The sequence below is a fragment of the Capricornis sumatraensis genome, chromosome 12, assembly GCF_032405125.1.
Source record: "Capricornis sumatraensis isolate serow.1 chromosome 12, serow.2, whole genome shotgun sequence".
NCBI lineage: Eukaryota > Metazoa > Chordata > Mammalia > Artiodactyla > Bovidae > Capricornis > Capricornis sumatraensis.
Window position 1 is genome coordinate 35,471,252 of NC_091080.1, and position 15,548 is coordinate 35,486,799.

A 15,548-nucleotide genomic window follows, 5' to 3' on the forward strand; every position below is an offset into this window, starting at 1 on the left:
TTGAGAGCCGAGGGAGGGGAGGGAGGCGTTATTAGATTTGCTCAGCTTGATGAAGAACCGATGACTCAGATGTCAGTTCCAATTTATTTTTCCTCATTTAAGGCTGTTTATTATTTTAACCGGTAATTTTCCTAATGCTTTCAAGTTCTTATTTTGCATTTTGCTCATGCAAATAGAGAATTTCAGTCTAATTGAACAAATCCATACTAATCAGTGTACTAGTAATTGTGATAGTGGGCAGCTTCCTTCTGAAGGCGGAGACCCCTGCGCTGTGAGCCATTTCCGAATGCGGTGTCATGGGCCGCCTTGCCTGTAGGTGGCAATAGAGAGCCAGTTATTGAGTAGCTATCCCTGAGCTGACACAGAAATGCAGGCCTTCATCTTCCCTTCCAGTACACAGCAAGTGTACTTCGATTTTTTTTTTTCCCTAAATAAAACGAACTGTACTTTTTTTTTTTTAAAGATTAAAATCTCACAGTGCTGTTCTGTGAATACTGGAATAGCCTAGTTTGTCATCAGAATACCAAATCTTCTGAGCAGTTTCTAGTTTAAATGACGGGTGCCCTGGCACGTTTCTGAAATGCCTTTGTGAATTTTGTAGTAGAAACTGTCCTCAGCATCATTGCAGTACCACACTTTAAAGCACTCATGAGACTCTCCAGAAAGAAAAGTGGTCAGTTTGCTTCCTCTCATGGGCAGAACGGGGAGTCGGACATAAGGCGTGATTACTGTTTCTCAAATTTGGGGGATTGAATCTTTTCTTCCTAGGAAGCCAAAAGCTACCATCTTATTCCAGGAGGGACAACCTTGAGAACTTATCCTGTCTTCTATTTATTGTACCTTTTGGCATAAGCACTTACCTGTACATGTGCATTTTTAATATACAGTGAAAACTTTCATTTTATTTTCTATAATTTCTTAGAGAAAACTTACTGTTTTATACTGTATCTAGTTTAGAAATGTAATTTAAGAGTAGCTTTGCTTTTGAAGATTAACTCTGAGAGAAATCCAAAGTGCTGTGATTCAAAACTCGATTCCTTTCATCTTTTATTTTTTTTATGAAGGCCTCAAATTTAAGCTTGATGGGGTAAGATTTTTTGGCGGGCGGGGGGTGGGGGTACCAATCTGCTTTCTCTTAGGTGGCTAAAGCTGATTGCAACACTTTATGGTAAGGCATGTAACACTGCTCTAGAATATGAAGAGGTGTTTATGTCTTTTGAAATTGAGAGGATATTATTAAATGTGCATTCAAAAACTTGTTTGACAAATTAGATCTTTTCTAACAAATTGGCCTCCGAGATACTCATGAGGGATTAGTGTCTTTTCTTGCCTTTTTATTTTCAATGTATAGATTTAGGGTATTAGCTAGTCGCCCTGCACAAGAAGCGTCGTTATTTCTATATACATATATAGTCAGTGAAGAACAGCTTGGTCTGGAGTCTTAATCCTTTAGCACAATGTCGATCCACTGAGTTGCCCCCATTTCTCTCTGCTCAGCTGGACCACGGGTTTACCATCAAGAGATCAGGGTCTTTGGACTACTACCAACAACCAGGAATGTATTGGATAAGGTATGAGATGGTGCAGCTCAAGTCAGTGTTTCCATGGCAACGTGCTGGCAGTCTCCATTAACCAGTTCCTTCAGTGGATAAACATGCTTTTGATTTGTTATCCAGTCCATATGCTGCTTTATCAGTTTCATTTTAATCTTGATTGAGATGCCACACCCCCTCATTCCTTTTTTTCACCCATTATTCACACTGACATTTGCCAGCTTTCTTTCCATTGCACATGCTCAGTATCAGTTCTCCTTACAGTTAAAAGGACAGTATATTTAGTGTTAATGTCAAAGCATTTTCCTGATGTTGCTAATTAAATCGATGATTTCTAGTGTTCTTCTGTCCCTTAACAAATGAAAGAAAAATAGTACCTTAGTATATATTCTATAGAAGTATATACTGTCATTTTAAAATCATCAAGCCCGACCTTGACCTTAGTAGATGGATGAAACAATGCATTTACACCTTAGTCATAGAAGCTCCTCTAAACACAGTGAGCTATAGAATGCATTGTGTGTGTTGGTAAGCTTGTGTTTTCAGATTCTCCACCTTTTTGTTTCGTTTTGTTTCTGTTTTATTGTTACCTCTCTCCCCTTGGAAATCCCTCTATGTACTAGCTATTGCATGAATTTATTTTTCGATATTTTGTAACTGTCAGATTACTTAGCTGGCTTATCTGCTCAAGCAAAAGGGACTATGGGAGGTATTGATTTTTTTTTTAACTGGGTTAAGAATTCTATCCAATCGTTTTCTATTCTGGTCAACTGCCGTGGCATTTCCTTCAGAGGGCATTGTTTGTGTCTCTTTAAGTTATCCACAGGCAGGATGAGTTTTGATGATTTGAGAAATGAACTCTGAGAAGTCCTAGGCAACTTTTCTCCTCCATCTTAATGTTTCTGAAATGATCTCCAGGTAAAGCTCCACATTTTAGCATTTGCTAAGAAAAATTCTACTGGGTTTGGCATTTCCCCTCAAATGACGGTGCCTTATACTGTTTCCAGAAATAGACTAACTCATTAAAAAAATAATATGTATAATAATATATAAATTTAACCCCCAGTTATTACTCTTTTTTCTACAATTAGACAATAGGATCAAAGCCCTTAGAGAAGCAGACAAAGCTAATCTTTGACAAACTATCCAACTATCTAAGATTGTGGCCATTTCTAAGCCTGCTGAAAACAAGAAAATACTCAAATTTCAAGAAGTGTCTTAAAGTCAGTTTTACACAGCAGGCATTTGTATCTTCTGGACGGATGTACATGCAGGAGTTGCACTCCTTTTTATTTACCTAATAGCTTTATAGATACAGAAAGAACTTTGTTTTATGTTTAACCTTTTTTTTTTTTTTGATGGGCGGATGACTCAGTCATGATTTGTGCAGACTCTTTTTACATGGAAGATGATGCATCCAGTTTTTTACTTTTTCCTGAAATGTAATATACATTCTGAAAAGTGCACTCGAGTGCACATCTCAGTGCATTTTCACAAACAGCAGCCCCGAGATGAGGCACAGAGCATCTCTAGCCCCCCCAGAGGACCCCTGCCCCCAGGGCTCTTCCAGGAGGGCCACGCAGCCCCGAGGGCAAGCTCTGACCTGGAGTCTGTCCGCATTAATTAGTCTTGCCTGGTTTTGTTCTTTATATAAATCGAATCATGCGCCACCCTTTTTTTAATTGTGTGTCTCCTAACCTCAGGGATATTAACCAAACATATATGAGTATAAAGATATACAGTTAAAGATAGGTATCAAATGTGTCTAATTACAGTTGTGCCTATTTGTATAACAAATGACAATATATATACATTAATTTTTTAAAAAAATCTCCAGATAATTATATTACTAAATTTGTGGGCTTGAGGGTGGGTGCAAAAACCCCAAATAAACACAATAATTAATAGATGTAGCCAAGGCTAGAGAAGGCCATTTAACTGAAATCCTAGCAGTGGTTCCCATCAGCAGACAAAATGACACATCCCTGAATAATGGGCAGGAGCAGATGGGAGATAATCTCTTTTTCCTTCCACACATAAACTGCTCTGTTTTCCAGCTGGGGGCAGTAACAACAATGTTTATAGTTAATGCTGTACTCAACAGCACACCCAGTATGTAAAGCTAAATTGGAGAAATGATGCTAAAAACTCATCTGCGTATATGCTTAATTAGGAAGTTTTATAATGCCATTTAGCTCCAGAACGAACACACTCCCCTCACTGATTGCAAATGCTTGCCTTTTATCTCCACGGAAGTGGGAGCATTTGTCTAACCACGGTGGCAGCCAACTCGCAACATAAACAATCATTTCGGGCGGAATGTCCCCGCTCCCAATTGTTGTGTTTACAAGTGCTCCTGGCTGTTTTCACTGCTCTGAGCAGAACACTCAGAGATGGGCTTGCATTTGGTAAAGCAGCTCACATCAGGGCAGAGGCTGAGCGAGCATCTCTTCAAGGTGCCCAGCATTGGCAGTGTCCCTCTTAGGAGGCTTATTGCTGATGGTGGAGAAATGGGGGAGGGGAGCTTGTTCCTCCTCCTCTCATTCGGTCGCCTGCCTTGAACACAGAGATGCTTCCAGGCTGTGGCCAAGGGAGCCGCATCCTGCAAGGCTTCTTTCTCCAGGAGACCTTACTCCTGTCCTCCAGAGCCTTGGATGACCCTCTCCCAGGAATGGGCTGCCTGGGCCATTCCACCTTCTCATGGAGGGGACTCCAAAGGCCCTGGAAAACACTGACATTCTGTTCCGTTTTTTCCTGCCTGAAAATGCAACCTTATCCAAAGGGGAAGCAGTCATCCCCATCCCTGCTTTTCAAGGGAAGCTGCCCCCTGGCAGGTGCTGTGCCCAGCAGCACATGAAGAAGAATTCCTGCGTCTTCCGCACACAGAACGGGGCAAGAGCCAGAAACCAACTGAATGAAACAAGTAGCAAAGCAAGACACACGCTAAGAATGGCACATAAGATAAAACGCGGAGTAGAGCTAGGACGATAGGGGGCTGGAGTTCCAGCCCTGACCTGACTCATGTGCACCCTGGATTCGAGCGCCGTCCTACAACAGTGAGTAATGAGGCAGAGCCGCGGCAGCCACGCAGCCCTTGTAGCCTATTCAATGCTGCCGTGCGCTGCTAAAAAAGGAATGGGTCAGTTAAAGGCATTTTGCTTGGTGTAGGTTTGAAAGATCAGTTCCCACGAAAGCCAGAGAGAACTCCTCACAGGGTGAAGTAAGTAAGTAAGTGAAGTTGCTCAGTCGTGTCCAACTCTTTGCGACCCCATGGACTGTAGCCTACCAGGCTTCTCCGTCCATGGGATTCTCCAGGCAAGAATACTGGAGTGGGTTACCATTTCCTTCTTCAGGGGATCTTCCCAACCCAGGGATCGAACCCGGGTCTCCCGCATTGGAGGCAGACCCCTCCAAAGACACATGGGAGGTTGCAATAGGTTGCGAAAGTTGGCTTGACCTTGCTCTGCCCTTGAGAAAAGTACCATAGCCCCCAAAGAGTGTCAGAAGTGCAGTAGGAAGGAAGGGCAGGGGTCTTAGTTCTAGCAAAGGATTAACCACTCTCCCCGCCCCTGGCCTGGGCCTCCCTCAGCAACAGAAAGTTTAACACACAGAAAAGGCACAGACTTAAACTTCGAAGCCACCCAGACTGTGATTACAGAGAAAAGTATAGAGAAAGTATGAGGTCTGGTTCTACACCTGTCCCATGATACTAAAAAGTGAGTTATTAGGTTCAAAAGCTGAGCAACAGTACTTGGTCTTCTATCGACAGTTCCACAAATGGTCATTAAGAGAAACACAGAGCTAGTGAGAGACATCTGCATTATTTTACCAAGTCAAACAGGTTGCTCACTATCTGAGATTTTATTTTGTTTCATTTTATTTTCAGAGAGGATCCCTATCTATACATACATACATAAAGTTTTTTTAAAGCTTAATGTATTTTATATTAGAAAAGAGAAATTTGCATGGCATTCCAAGACTTACTGATTGTGTATAAACTGAAGTGAAATTTTATATGTTTTCCTGAAAGTCTTGGTAATTTGGTATTAATGGGAAATGTTGTGGTATTGTACTTCTTTTAATCTTGCCTCAGCACCTCCTTCCCTCTTGATGATTTAAAAAGCCATAGACCTCCTTTTATATGTAGTTGTTCCTGAATATTTTGATTCCACATGTGCGCCAGTGATTTCACTGATAGAATGTAGGTTTTATGGGGTATAAACATGTAGGAAAGAATGATCGTAAAGAACTTAATTGAAAGTATTGACACACTGTTATTTTGTTAAGAAAGAGTGCAAAATATCCATATGCTGAAGTCAGACAATTCTCAAATACATGTCAGACACGCGACACTCCTAGAAACTAAGGAGCCTTGAAAATTGAGATGATCGCAGCTCGATTAAAGATGGGCAGCTCTGTGCATGGAGAGCCTGTGGCCTCGGTGTTGAGAAGCCCTGTTTTGGATCCAGCTGGCAACCCACTCCAGTACTCTTGCCTGGAAAATCCCATGGACAGAGGAGCCTGGTAGGGTACAGTCCATGGGGTTGCCAAGAGTCGGACACGCCTGAGCGACTTCACCTGTGCTACTTCCCTGTGTTGTGATCTCAGGCAAGGCATGCGTTCCTTCTCTGATCTTCAGTTTCCCCACCTATAAAAATGAGATGGGTATTATCAACCTTCCAAATCTGTGGCAAGAATTAAATGAGCTGCCTGTACAAAAAGTGCCTTCACAGACTCAGCCCAAAAGAAGAGTCCAGAAAAGACTGCTCCAAGAGAAAGCCATCCATTCTACACAAGAGAGAGATTTTCCTGAGAAAACTCATCTCTCTCCAGAGCAAAGCATTTATTATTAAAGTAGAACCATGACCTTTTTTGATGCTGTGATTAGAACAAACTTGAATAAGCTATATGTTAGATTATTCATGAATTGAGGGGCATTAAATTTCACTTAAAGTAGTCTATAGCCCCAAATCCTGATGAAGTATATGTTTTTTTTTTTTTAAGTATATGTTTAATTAAAAAGTTATCCTCTAGGACAGAGATTGCCATGTTATAGCCAATGGCCTGAATCTAGTGCACTGCCTGTTTTTGTAAATAAAAGTTTTATTGGAACACATTGGAATGGATTGGAACACATCCATTCACTTATAACCAACCTATGGCCACTTCCACTCTACAAGGGCAGAATAGAGTAGTTGTGTCAGAGAACTATAGCCTGCAAAACCTGAAGTATTAATTATTCACCCTTTCCAGAAAGAAATTTTCTTCTCCTATTCTAGTAGGAAAAGGTACCACCTGGTGGGCTTGTTAAAAACTGTATAACCACCACCTAGTGGAATAGAATGCCTGGCACAGAGTAGGTGCCTCAATAAATATTTGCTAATAAATAAATGATTGAATTTTGCAAGGAGGGGACCATTAATAGAGAAACCTTGAGTTTTTGAGAATCAATGTGTTTTTTAAGAGTTTGGGATATCTGAGAGCCTAAACAATCAAATCACATATGAAATGCTCCACAATTACATCAACCCAGGAGTAACAAAAAATTCTAAGAAAAGGAGTTACCCCTTAACCCACTTGCTTAGTAAGTTCTAAATTTCCATAGATTTTCTTAAGATAAACTATGCCTGCAGTTGTCCTTTAGTTTATTAGCCTGATGAAGGAAGAGCAACATGGCAGCCCAGCTTAACTTCTGCTGTGAGACAGTCAGGGGTCATAGAGCAGAGGAAGCATGTGAATTCACCCTCTAGAAGCCCGAGCTCAGCAAGGGGCTATCATTTTAACCTATTGATAGGAGGCCACTAGAAACCCTCTGCAGAGCTGGACAAGATTCTGTTAAGAACCAGATCAGCGGCAGGAGCCTGCGTTTATGAAGCGGTAGAGAAACCTGGGGCACCCCTACCCCAGGACATGAGAAACCCCATTTAAGAGGCTGGTGCCTAGGAAAGAGCTTCAGAGGCCGACAGTTTCATTCCATGAAGCCCCATGTTGTCTCCTTCACTTCAGGGAAATACCATGTCTCAGTCCAGATACTGCACAACGCCTAGCGAGACCCTCAACGGATATTAAAGCAAAACAAAATAAAACTGTAATAAGTATGGCCACACCCAAAAAAAGAGAAACGAGTAGGGTGATACATCAATTGAGGTGTCAGCTTAATTTTACTAGCAAGCAAAACATTTCCAAAGTGGCAAGCGAATCGTAACTCAGTCCCCACAGAGTAAGGGCGAGCGAAGGAGAGGGTTCCTGAGATTAATGCCCCAACAGCTGCATCCCCGGCTCACTCTCCTAGGTGGTATGAATAATGGATGGGCTCAAAGGCAACATGCACAGTAATGTTCTTTTATTAATGAAATGAAGACTGTTTGTGATAGCTAGCAATAAATTTAGAAATGTAAAAAAGGAGAAACAGTCACTGCTTGCCTCTGAAAAATGCAGTTACTTAAATCCAATAAATACTGCCACATCAGAAAGCATCGCCTCCAAACTTAAATGAGGTGTATCTTGCAGGTCTGCCATGACAAATATTTTTGATCCACAGACAGAAGGCCTGTTGTTGACCGAGAGAAAAACAGAACCCGTTCTAGTAGATTGATGGTGATATTAAGCATATTCATGGCATTTCATAGGTGGAAGTTCCCCTGGGGGTGAGGCACTGTAGCACCTCCCATCATTCTCTGCACTGCGAAATAGCTCAACCGACGTGGTGGTTAGGAAATGTGCCCAGGGTCACACAATCAGCTGAGGCAGGACAGAAGGCCGGCTCTCCCCACTTCCCCCTGCTGCTGCTACCAAGGGGCTTAGGCTACAGCTACCAGGCAAGGCAAGCATTGCACAGATGTGGGTGACTCAGCCTGGCAAAAACAAAGTCACGCCCCATCTCCTGTTCTCACTGCATTTCTGACCTTCCGCCCCCCCATGCTGTATTTTTCCCATAACATAGGCCAGGTGGGTACAGCCTAGGTGTTCATGTTGCTTTCCAAATTCGAGGTCAGAAAGAAGGATTTCAAAAATCTGAGTACTGTCTAGAGTAGTTTTACTGTAATAGAAGCCACCACTGGCCAAACTCATTCGGTGAATCTGTTGTTAGAATACATTTCCTTGGTCTTATTCAAGCACTGTCTCTCATTTGTGCATGCCTGGTGTTACCAGGCACCAAAACATGATCAGTCTGAATTTCTTTAAGAGCTTCAACTGCTATGTGCGTCTGCCCATGAGCTGCTGAGGTAACCGGCATGATTTTACCATTCCTCGGGTTTCACATTTCATCCAGCAGCTCCTCAGGACACCCTGATCAGCAGGGGCTTGTAGAGTCTCTTCTGTGTAGAACCCGAGTACATTTGTTACTCCGTCTCACTTCCTTTGGTCCATTGTTGGTTCTGTTTATCAGGATCCCCCAGTCCGCTGTTAGCTGGCTGTAGCCCCGTGCACTACAGCCGTCATTGTTGGGTTCACGTGTACAATAACTAGATCAGAGCTTCCTATGTGGTTACTACTGGTCAACTCCAGCATCTCAAGAGATTGCTTGCTCACCTCTAACCTGTAATAATTAGCACCAAAATGTGATAATGCAGGCTTCAGATTTTCTTACGAGCGCTTAATGAAGTGATAACTTACTGAAGAAACACTTGGGAATTCCACAGCAAGTCCATTCATGTCTATTGCACAGAGCTGCAAACTGTGAGCAAAATAAACTCATGAAATAATAAATCCGTTAGAAAGTCTTAAGTTTTAAAGGAACATCAAGGCTGGGGACAACCTTACCTTATAAAGACAGGTGTTAGGGAAGAGAGACCCTATTTGCTTGATATCTGGGAAATTTTTGTGATTGAGAAAGAGGAAAGCAGGCTTTCAGAAATGGTTGAAAGAGCCTGGAATTTAAATCTATGAGGCAGCACTTCAAAGGGAAAATTATGAATGTTTTCTGGGGAGAAAATTACCAATTGGATAATAAATATTTTTGTAGCATTATTCTTAAAAATTACGTATTGGCATATTATTCTTATTCTTTGCAGAATTCATCTGTCCTTAACTACCTGTAGGGGCTACAGAACTTAGCTGAAAAACTTGAGCAACACAGATTTTAGAGGAAAGTTAATTTTATAGCCACAATTAAAATTCCAAAGAGATCATATATGACAGAGCTTATTGTGATAAGAAATTGGACCACGACCCAAGGTTATTTAGTAGATAAATAGGAGTATAAGAGATTATTAACTTTATCTGATGTAAGCATTTGATCATATCTAAAACATAAACTGCATTCTTAAATAGTAAGACTCACAATATTTTTAACTTCTTACTCTTTTATACTATAGAGTTGCTTGGGGTTCTGTTTTGTTGTTATTCAGAAAGTACATAATCATCTAAAATAATTTAATTATGTATTAGCTAAGAGATATTAATATACCCTTCAATGTGTGCCACAATTGGCTAGGCAGTCTGGAAAATGCAAAGAAAGCTTGTATAGGATTTGAAAACGATGCACAGAAAAGACCTGGGTGTAGTAAATGTCAAAAGTCTGGTCAAGCCAATACTTTCCTGAGGGATTTAGAAAGAAAAAAGTGTGATGTAGAAGGTGAGATTTGATGAAATCTTAGAAAACAGAAATGTGAGTGGGCAGGAAGCGAGAGAGGGTGATGTCAGGTTGGTGAAGGCCTTAAGCCAAGATGCAGAGACGAGCGTGACTGAAGCATCTGCAGAGAGCTATCAGTTAGCACTGTTGGGGTCTCACGTAAAGAAAACCCAAACCCAACTGGCTTTCAGCAAAAAGGAGAAGTATGATTTTATACAACCTGAGAGGTTCAGATGCGGCTGTGGCTTCAGTCATGGGTGGACTCAGTTGTCAGCAGGCTGGCTCTTTCCACCCCTCCTCTTTGCCTCCCTGTAATGGCTTCAGTCTGGAGCTTCACACGGTACCACCTCCAGCCTGGCCACCCTCTCAGCTGGGAGTCACTGTGAGTCCAAATCATTCGGTAGTCTCCTCTGGCCTAGGAACTGAGTGGGGTGCCCATCCTGAACCAACCACGGGTCCTGGGGAACGAACGCAGTCAGCACAGGCTTGCTTCTGGGTCACAAGCAACCCTGCCCCGCCCTCTGAGATGGAACCACAGACTGCGGGAGCGGGGGGTGTCTGAAGGGAAACAGATATGGTCAACTACAAGCAGAGCAAGCGGGTGCTGCATCTGCTAATGGGGACACTGAGTGTCCTGATGTCACGGGATCATTCTGAGTAATATTGAGAACTAGACGCTGGGAAATTTATTGTAAGCACATTGTGACTGCTAGGACAAGGAGTCTGACTGTACGAGGAACTGTAAATAAATCAGTCCTGGGCAGACTGACCTGTCAGCTGGGTGCGGGACGGCCCGGGGTGTGCAGGAGGAGGGGAGTGCCAGGACCTCTCTTATACTCCCCCACAATTAAAAAGCTGCACGTCTGAGAGCATCTCCTTTGTGCTGTGAACTGTGGAGACACAACAGACAGGATGCCCAGACCTGATCCTAGCGTCCGCAGCGTGGCAGGGAAGACAGTGCTTCAGAGTCGGTCACGGTGCGGGCAGGGTGCGCGGTGATAGCTATGCTGGGCTTCATGGGAACGCGGAGAAGTTCTTAAAGTGAAGCTCAGTCCCTCGAGGTGGAAGCAGAGTGAGCAGAGGCCCAGGGAGCAGAGGCCTGGGGGCAGTGGCGTCCTCTGGGTCATCTCTCAGAGCAAGTGTGTTGGGAGCCCTAAGCCTTGCTTGTGGAGCCTTTGAGAATACTGAGTAGACCTGGGTGGGCTGGAAACTGCCCGCCTGTCATCATGCCCAGGTGTCCCTCAAAGTTCGCAGGCCCAGAATGGGACTGCATATGCGGGGAACCCTGGCCTGCTGTCCCTGAGAGAGTTCTCGGGTCTCTGGCATGGGAAAGCCCTGGGCTTTTGGCCTTGGATGCTGCCTGTGGTCTGTGTCTCCGCCCCAGCTCACTGTGGCTGGGGACTGGAGAAGGCAACCCCTGGAGTGCAGCGGCTCCTTCGAGTTCTGTTTCAATAGGCTTTAGAGTCAGCGGGAAGGAGCTGCCCGAGCCCGGAGGAGAACCAAGTTCTGTCCCTCTTTGGTGACAAGGGCGGGTCTCTCTGCATGTCTGGGCCCAGGCAAGGCCCCAGGCAAAGAATGCTTTACAAATGCTTTCTCTAAGTGGAGTCTATACATCCAGCAGAAACAATCATCACACCCTTTTCCATGACCTGTGATCATGACATGCTGTTTTCAACAATAGAAAGTGAAAGTGAAGTCATTCCGCTCAGTCATCTCAGACTTTGTGACCCCATGGGCTGTAGCCTACCAGGCTTCTCAGTCCATGGGATCTTCCCAACCCAGGGATCGAACCCAGGTCTCCCGCATTGGAGGCAGACGCTTTAACCTCTGAGCCACCAGGGAAGCCCAGGAGCTGCTGTCAAGATCTTGGAGACTCAGCACAACTGAAAGCCCAGCAGCATCTGAGCACCAGGGCCGAGCAACAAAGGCCAGCGTTTAAAAGCTGCTCACTAGGGAAGGTGGCAGGAGGGGCCAGAACTGACCGCTTAAGAGGGACAAGCAAAGGGCTGGCCAGGCAGAGGGACAAGGAAGGGAGAGAATATGATTTGCCCCTGAGAGCATCTGGAGGAGTGAACGTAAGGGAGTGGTGCCATCCGAGCTGTGAGCGCACAGACGGGGCATTACGGTGTCGGCGGGGAAATCGCCTGTCAGTGGCTGCCGCCAAGAGCAACTTGGAGTGGGTTGAGTCCCTGTGGGGAGATGAGGTAGACGTGGAGAAGGTGCTAGTGAGGGCGAGAACGTACTCTAGGTTCTAATGTGAGCTGGGTTCTGCACCGCTTTCCTCTGACCTGTGCAGTGCCTTCATTTTAAAACCTCTTACATTGAAAAGAGAACAAACAAGCCACCACCTTATTTTCCTGGGAGTCTTTGCTATTTCTATTTTTACCTTTTAACAGTGCAGGAGGGCGGCAGGGGCACGGGGTTATCCTTGCTCCTTATTTACCTGAGAACTGAGTAAATGGTTCCCACAACCCGCAGTGGACTGAGCAGGACTCCAAATTTCTAACAAAACCCAACATGCAATTTTCTCGGCAACACTGGGGAACCTCAGTCTGCTAGTCAGTATTCAGTTTGATGCCAAGTGATTTTTTTCTTTCTCAAGAAGGTAGAAATAGAAATATTTTTTATTACCAAGAGAAGAATTTATATTACTCTTGAATTACCTACAGGGTGGTGTTTATGTACATCAGACTAAATAGACTCCTGCTTTTTTATGTTCAGCTCTACACAAACACAACATTTTCAGTTTACTTTGAAAGCAAAATACCATGTGTTGTAACTTTACAATGTTTTAAATAAAGTTAGGAATTTAGGTTTATGATGCTGAAAAATATCACAAAATCGGCGGGTATAAGACCAAGAGGGCCTCACGTATAAGTACGTGAGGGCCCTTAGAAATTCAAGAGGTCGGTGAATCAAAGGTAGGCATTTCAACACACCAGTTATTGAATTATTGTATTAATAAGCCAGTGAAATGAGAAGTGAATTATTAAAGTTTATCTTCCTTATTGATTTGTAACACTGTTACTCAACGTGTGGGTAGTTTTTAAAGCCGAGCCGTTCAGCCTAACGAAGCCATTTACTGTACTGATTCTTCACACTGCCTCTCTTTCTCTCTCTATTACTTCATTTTGTAACTTTGATTGCCCCCTTTTAGATTTAAGATTGCTCTAATGCTACATTGCAGTTGTATGAGGGGCTTAGTTTTCACTTTGTTCTCAGAACCCGGCTGGCTATAAATTTATCTCTGTTCTTTGAAGAAGTTAACAGTAAATTTCCAAGAGGAAAAATGGTGGTATATATCCCTGTAGAGGAAAAGTAATCTCTTAAAAGCAGAATAACCTCCAGGCTACATCCTTTTAAAGAGGGACTTTCAAACAAGGATGCCTTCAAACTTTTATGTGTGTTCTGGATTTTTCTTCAGGCTTTGTACCTGCTCTCTCTGTAAGGTCTCTCTGTAATGAGCCATCCTGCTCACACCCATTAAATCTGTAATGAAGCCATGCCCTTCCCAATCCTGATGTCATAATCACTTCCAGAGCACATCCTGGAGACGATCTGAGGTTGCCTCCGGAAAAGGAGGCAGGAGTTGGAATCCTTGACGCTGAACCTCAGTTCCGTAGATTCCCATGTACTACAATGAAAATGAACTTTGTAGAGGGAAATCCATGGGAAGGTTTCCATCAGGTTTAATTGCATTCAGAGCAGTTTTCAACGTCAGGCGCTGGTTTATTCAAATTAAACCCACCCGTCCCACACTCCCTCATCAACAGATAATAAGATCATTTAGAATGAGGAGGTGCTAAAATCACGGGATGAGCTTGTGGCTCTGTTTCCGAGTCTGACAACTTCATCACCTCTCATCTTTTATTATACAGCTGCCTGGAGCTGCATGTTGATGAACGAGGCACTGCCCGGTGTCCTCGCATGTCAGACGCACAAGCCCTGGGCTCCCCTTTACCGGCGGGGCTGGGGGAAGGTGGGGGGCGGGTGTGTCTCTGGATAGGCTGAGAGCAACCAAGGGTCACAGATGTGGAGCTCAGGGGAGTCTAGGGAGGGCGGGCGAGAGGCTGAACCCCCACATCATCCATCCTGCCTGTGCCTGCGATGTCACCACGAGGGGCTCGCAGGAGCTGCGTCCTGGTGACTGTGGGCACCATAAGTGAGCCATTGGGGACGGTTAACTTTAGCCAGCATATTTTTCTGACCTCAGAAAGTTCCATCAAGTATCGTGTGTTTGTGTGTGTCTCTGTGTGTGTGTGTTTGCCATTTCCTTCGGCCTAATTGTCCTCTTTCTCATTTTATGCCCCTGCTAGACCACCGCTCTTGATAAGGAGAGGCAGGTTTTCCGACGAAGACGCAACCCGGATGTGAGGAGCCGGTACAAGGCCCAGCCAGCTCCGCCGGAACTCAACTCGGAGTCGGAAGACTACTCGCCGAGCTCCTCCGAGACTGTTCGCTCCCCAAACTCGCCCTTTTAATAAGACCCTTTTACTCGAAGTCCTAGCTTAACCCTTTGAGACTCTGAGGTTTGTTTCCCCCCCACCCCCAAATTTATGTCAAACAGTTTCATCTGATCTACCTAGCACTCAATGCTTGAATGGCCGAGCAGAACAGTGTGTTTTTCTGGTATCCTTGTAGCGATTTCCTTTTAGCTGAATGAGACTGTGATATGTTGTTGGTGAAGATGACAACTTGCTGCTAATTGGGTCCTCAAAGGGTTAAGGCTATTTTGCGACTTTTAAAATGTATAAGCAATGAATGTTTTCATCAGTGGAGCTAGGCTCTGCAGTATGTAACATAGCACGTGTTAACCCTCTGAGTGCATGGGATTTTATGGAGAATGCTTGAGGGAATCTTTCAGGCCTCTGGAGTTATATGCACATGTTTCTTGATTTTGCTAAAGATTAAGGGGTTATTAGATGCTGAGATGTCCAGACAGGAAGAGCGTCTAGCGTGCTGTCTTGCTTGTCCTTTTTTTGTGGGTTTAGAACATGTCAGGTTTATAACTTAAGCATCAGCATCCCTTTCCTCTTCACAACCCTATTAAGAAAGGGGCTTTTTTAAAGAAAGAGGTCTAACTGCCAGCTGCCCTGAGTCCTGCATCCCAAGGGAAGGGACCTGGGTCTGTGGCCAACAGCCTGACCCAGGATATAGACGGTGGACCCCCTCCCCCAAATCACCTCCATACGAAGACGTGCTGATGACGCCCCGGAAATGCTGCTTCCATCTCAGCTGCTGCTACTGCCAGTGCAGACCCTCAGGAAGTCACCATAGCTTGCCCTGTACATGGTGAGTCAGGGTCTGCCTGCTCAGCATGAAACATCTACAGGAAAACAATAAACAAACTGGTGGAAAAGCAATAAATTGCCAGGTGCTCTACAGGGCTGGAATGTCAAACAGGAAGAGGCAACAAGACC

General features: G+C 44.1%; 1 protein-coding gene across 2 annotated transcripts in view; it reads left to right on the forward strand.

The window, feature by feature from the left end:
- The window catches only part of DCLK1 (doublecortin like kinase 1), a 335,254-nt gene extending 320,645 nt beyond the window's left edge, over positions 1–14,609 (forward strand). Inside the window, exons 16-17 of one of the 2 annotated variants that reach the window (XM_068984416.1) lie at positions 1,498–1,571; positions 14,445–14,502. In XM_068984416.1, coding sequence (XP_068840517.1) covers positions 1,498–1,571; positions 14,445–14,502 — 132 coding nt within the window. Of the gene's footprint in view, positions 1–1,497; positions 1,572–14,444 lie in introns of both variants that reach the window. The other variant, XM_068984415.1, reaches the window with a different exon arrangement.
- The last annotated feature ends 939 nt before the right edge of the window (positions 14,610–15,548 follow it).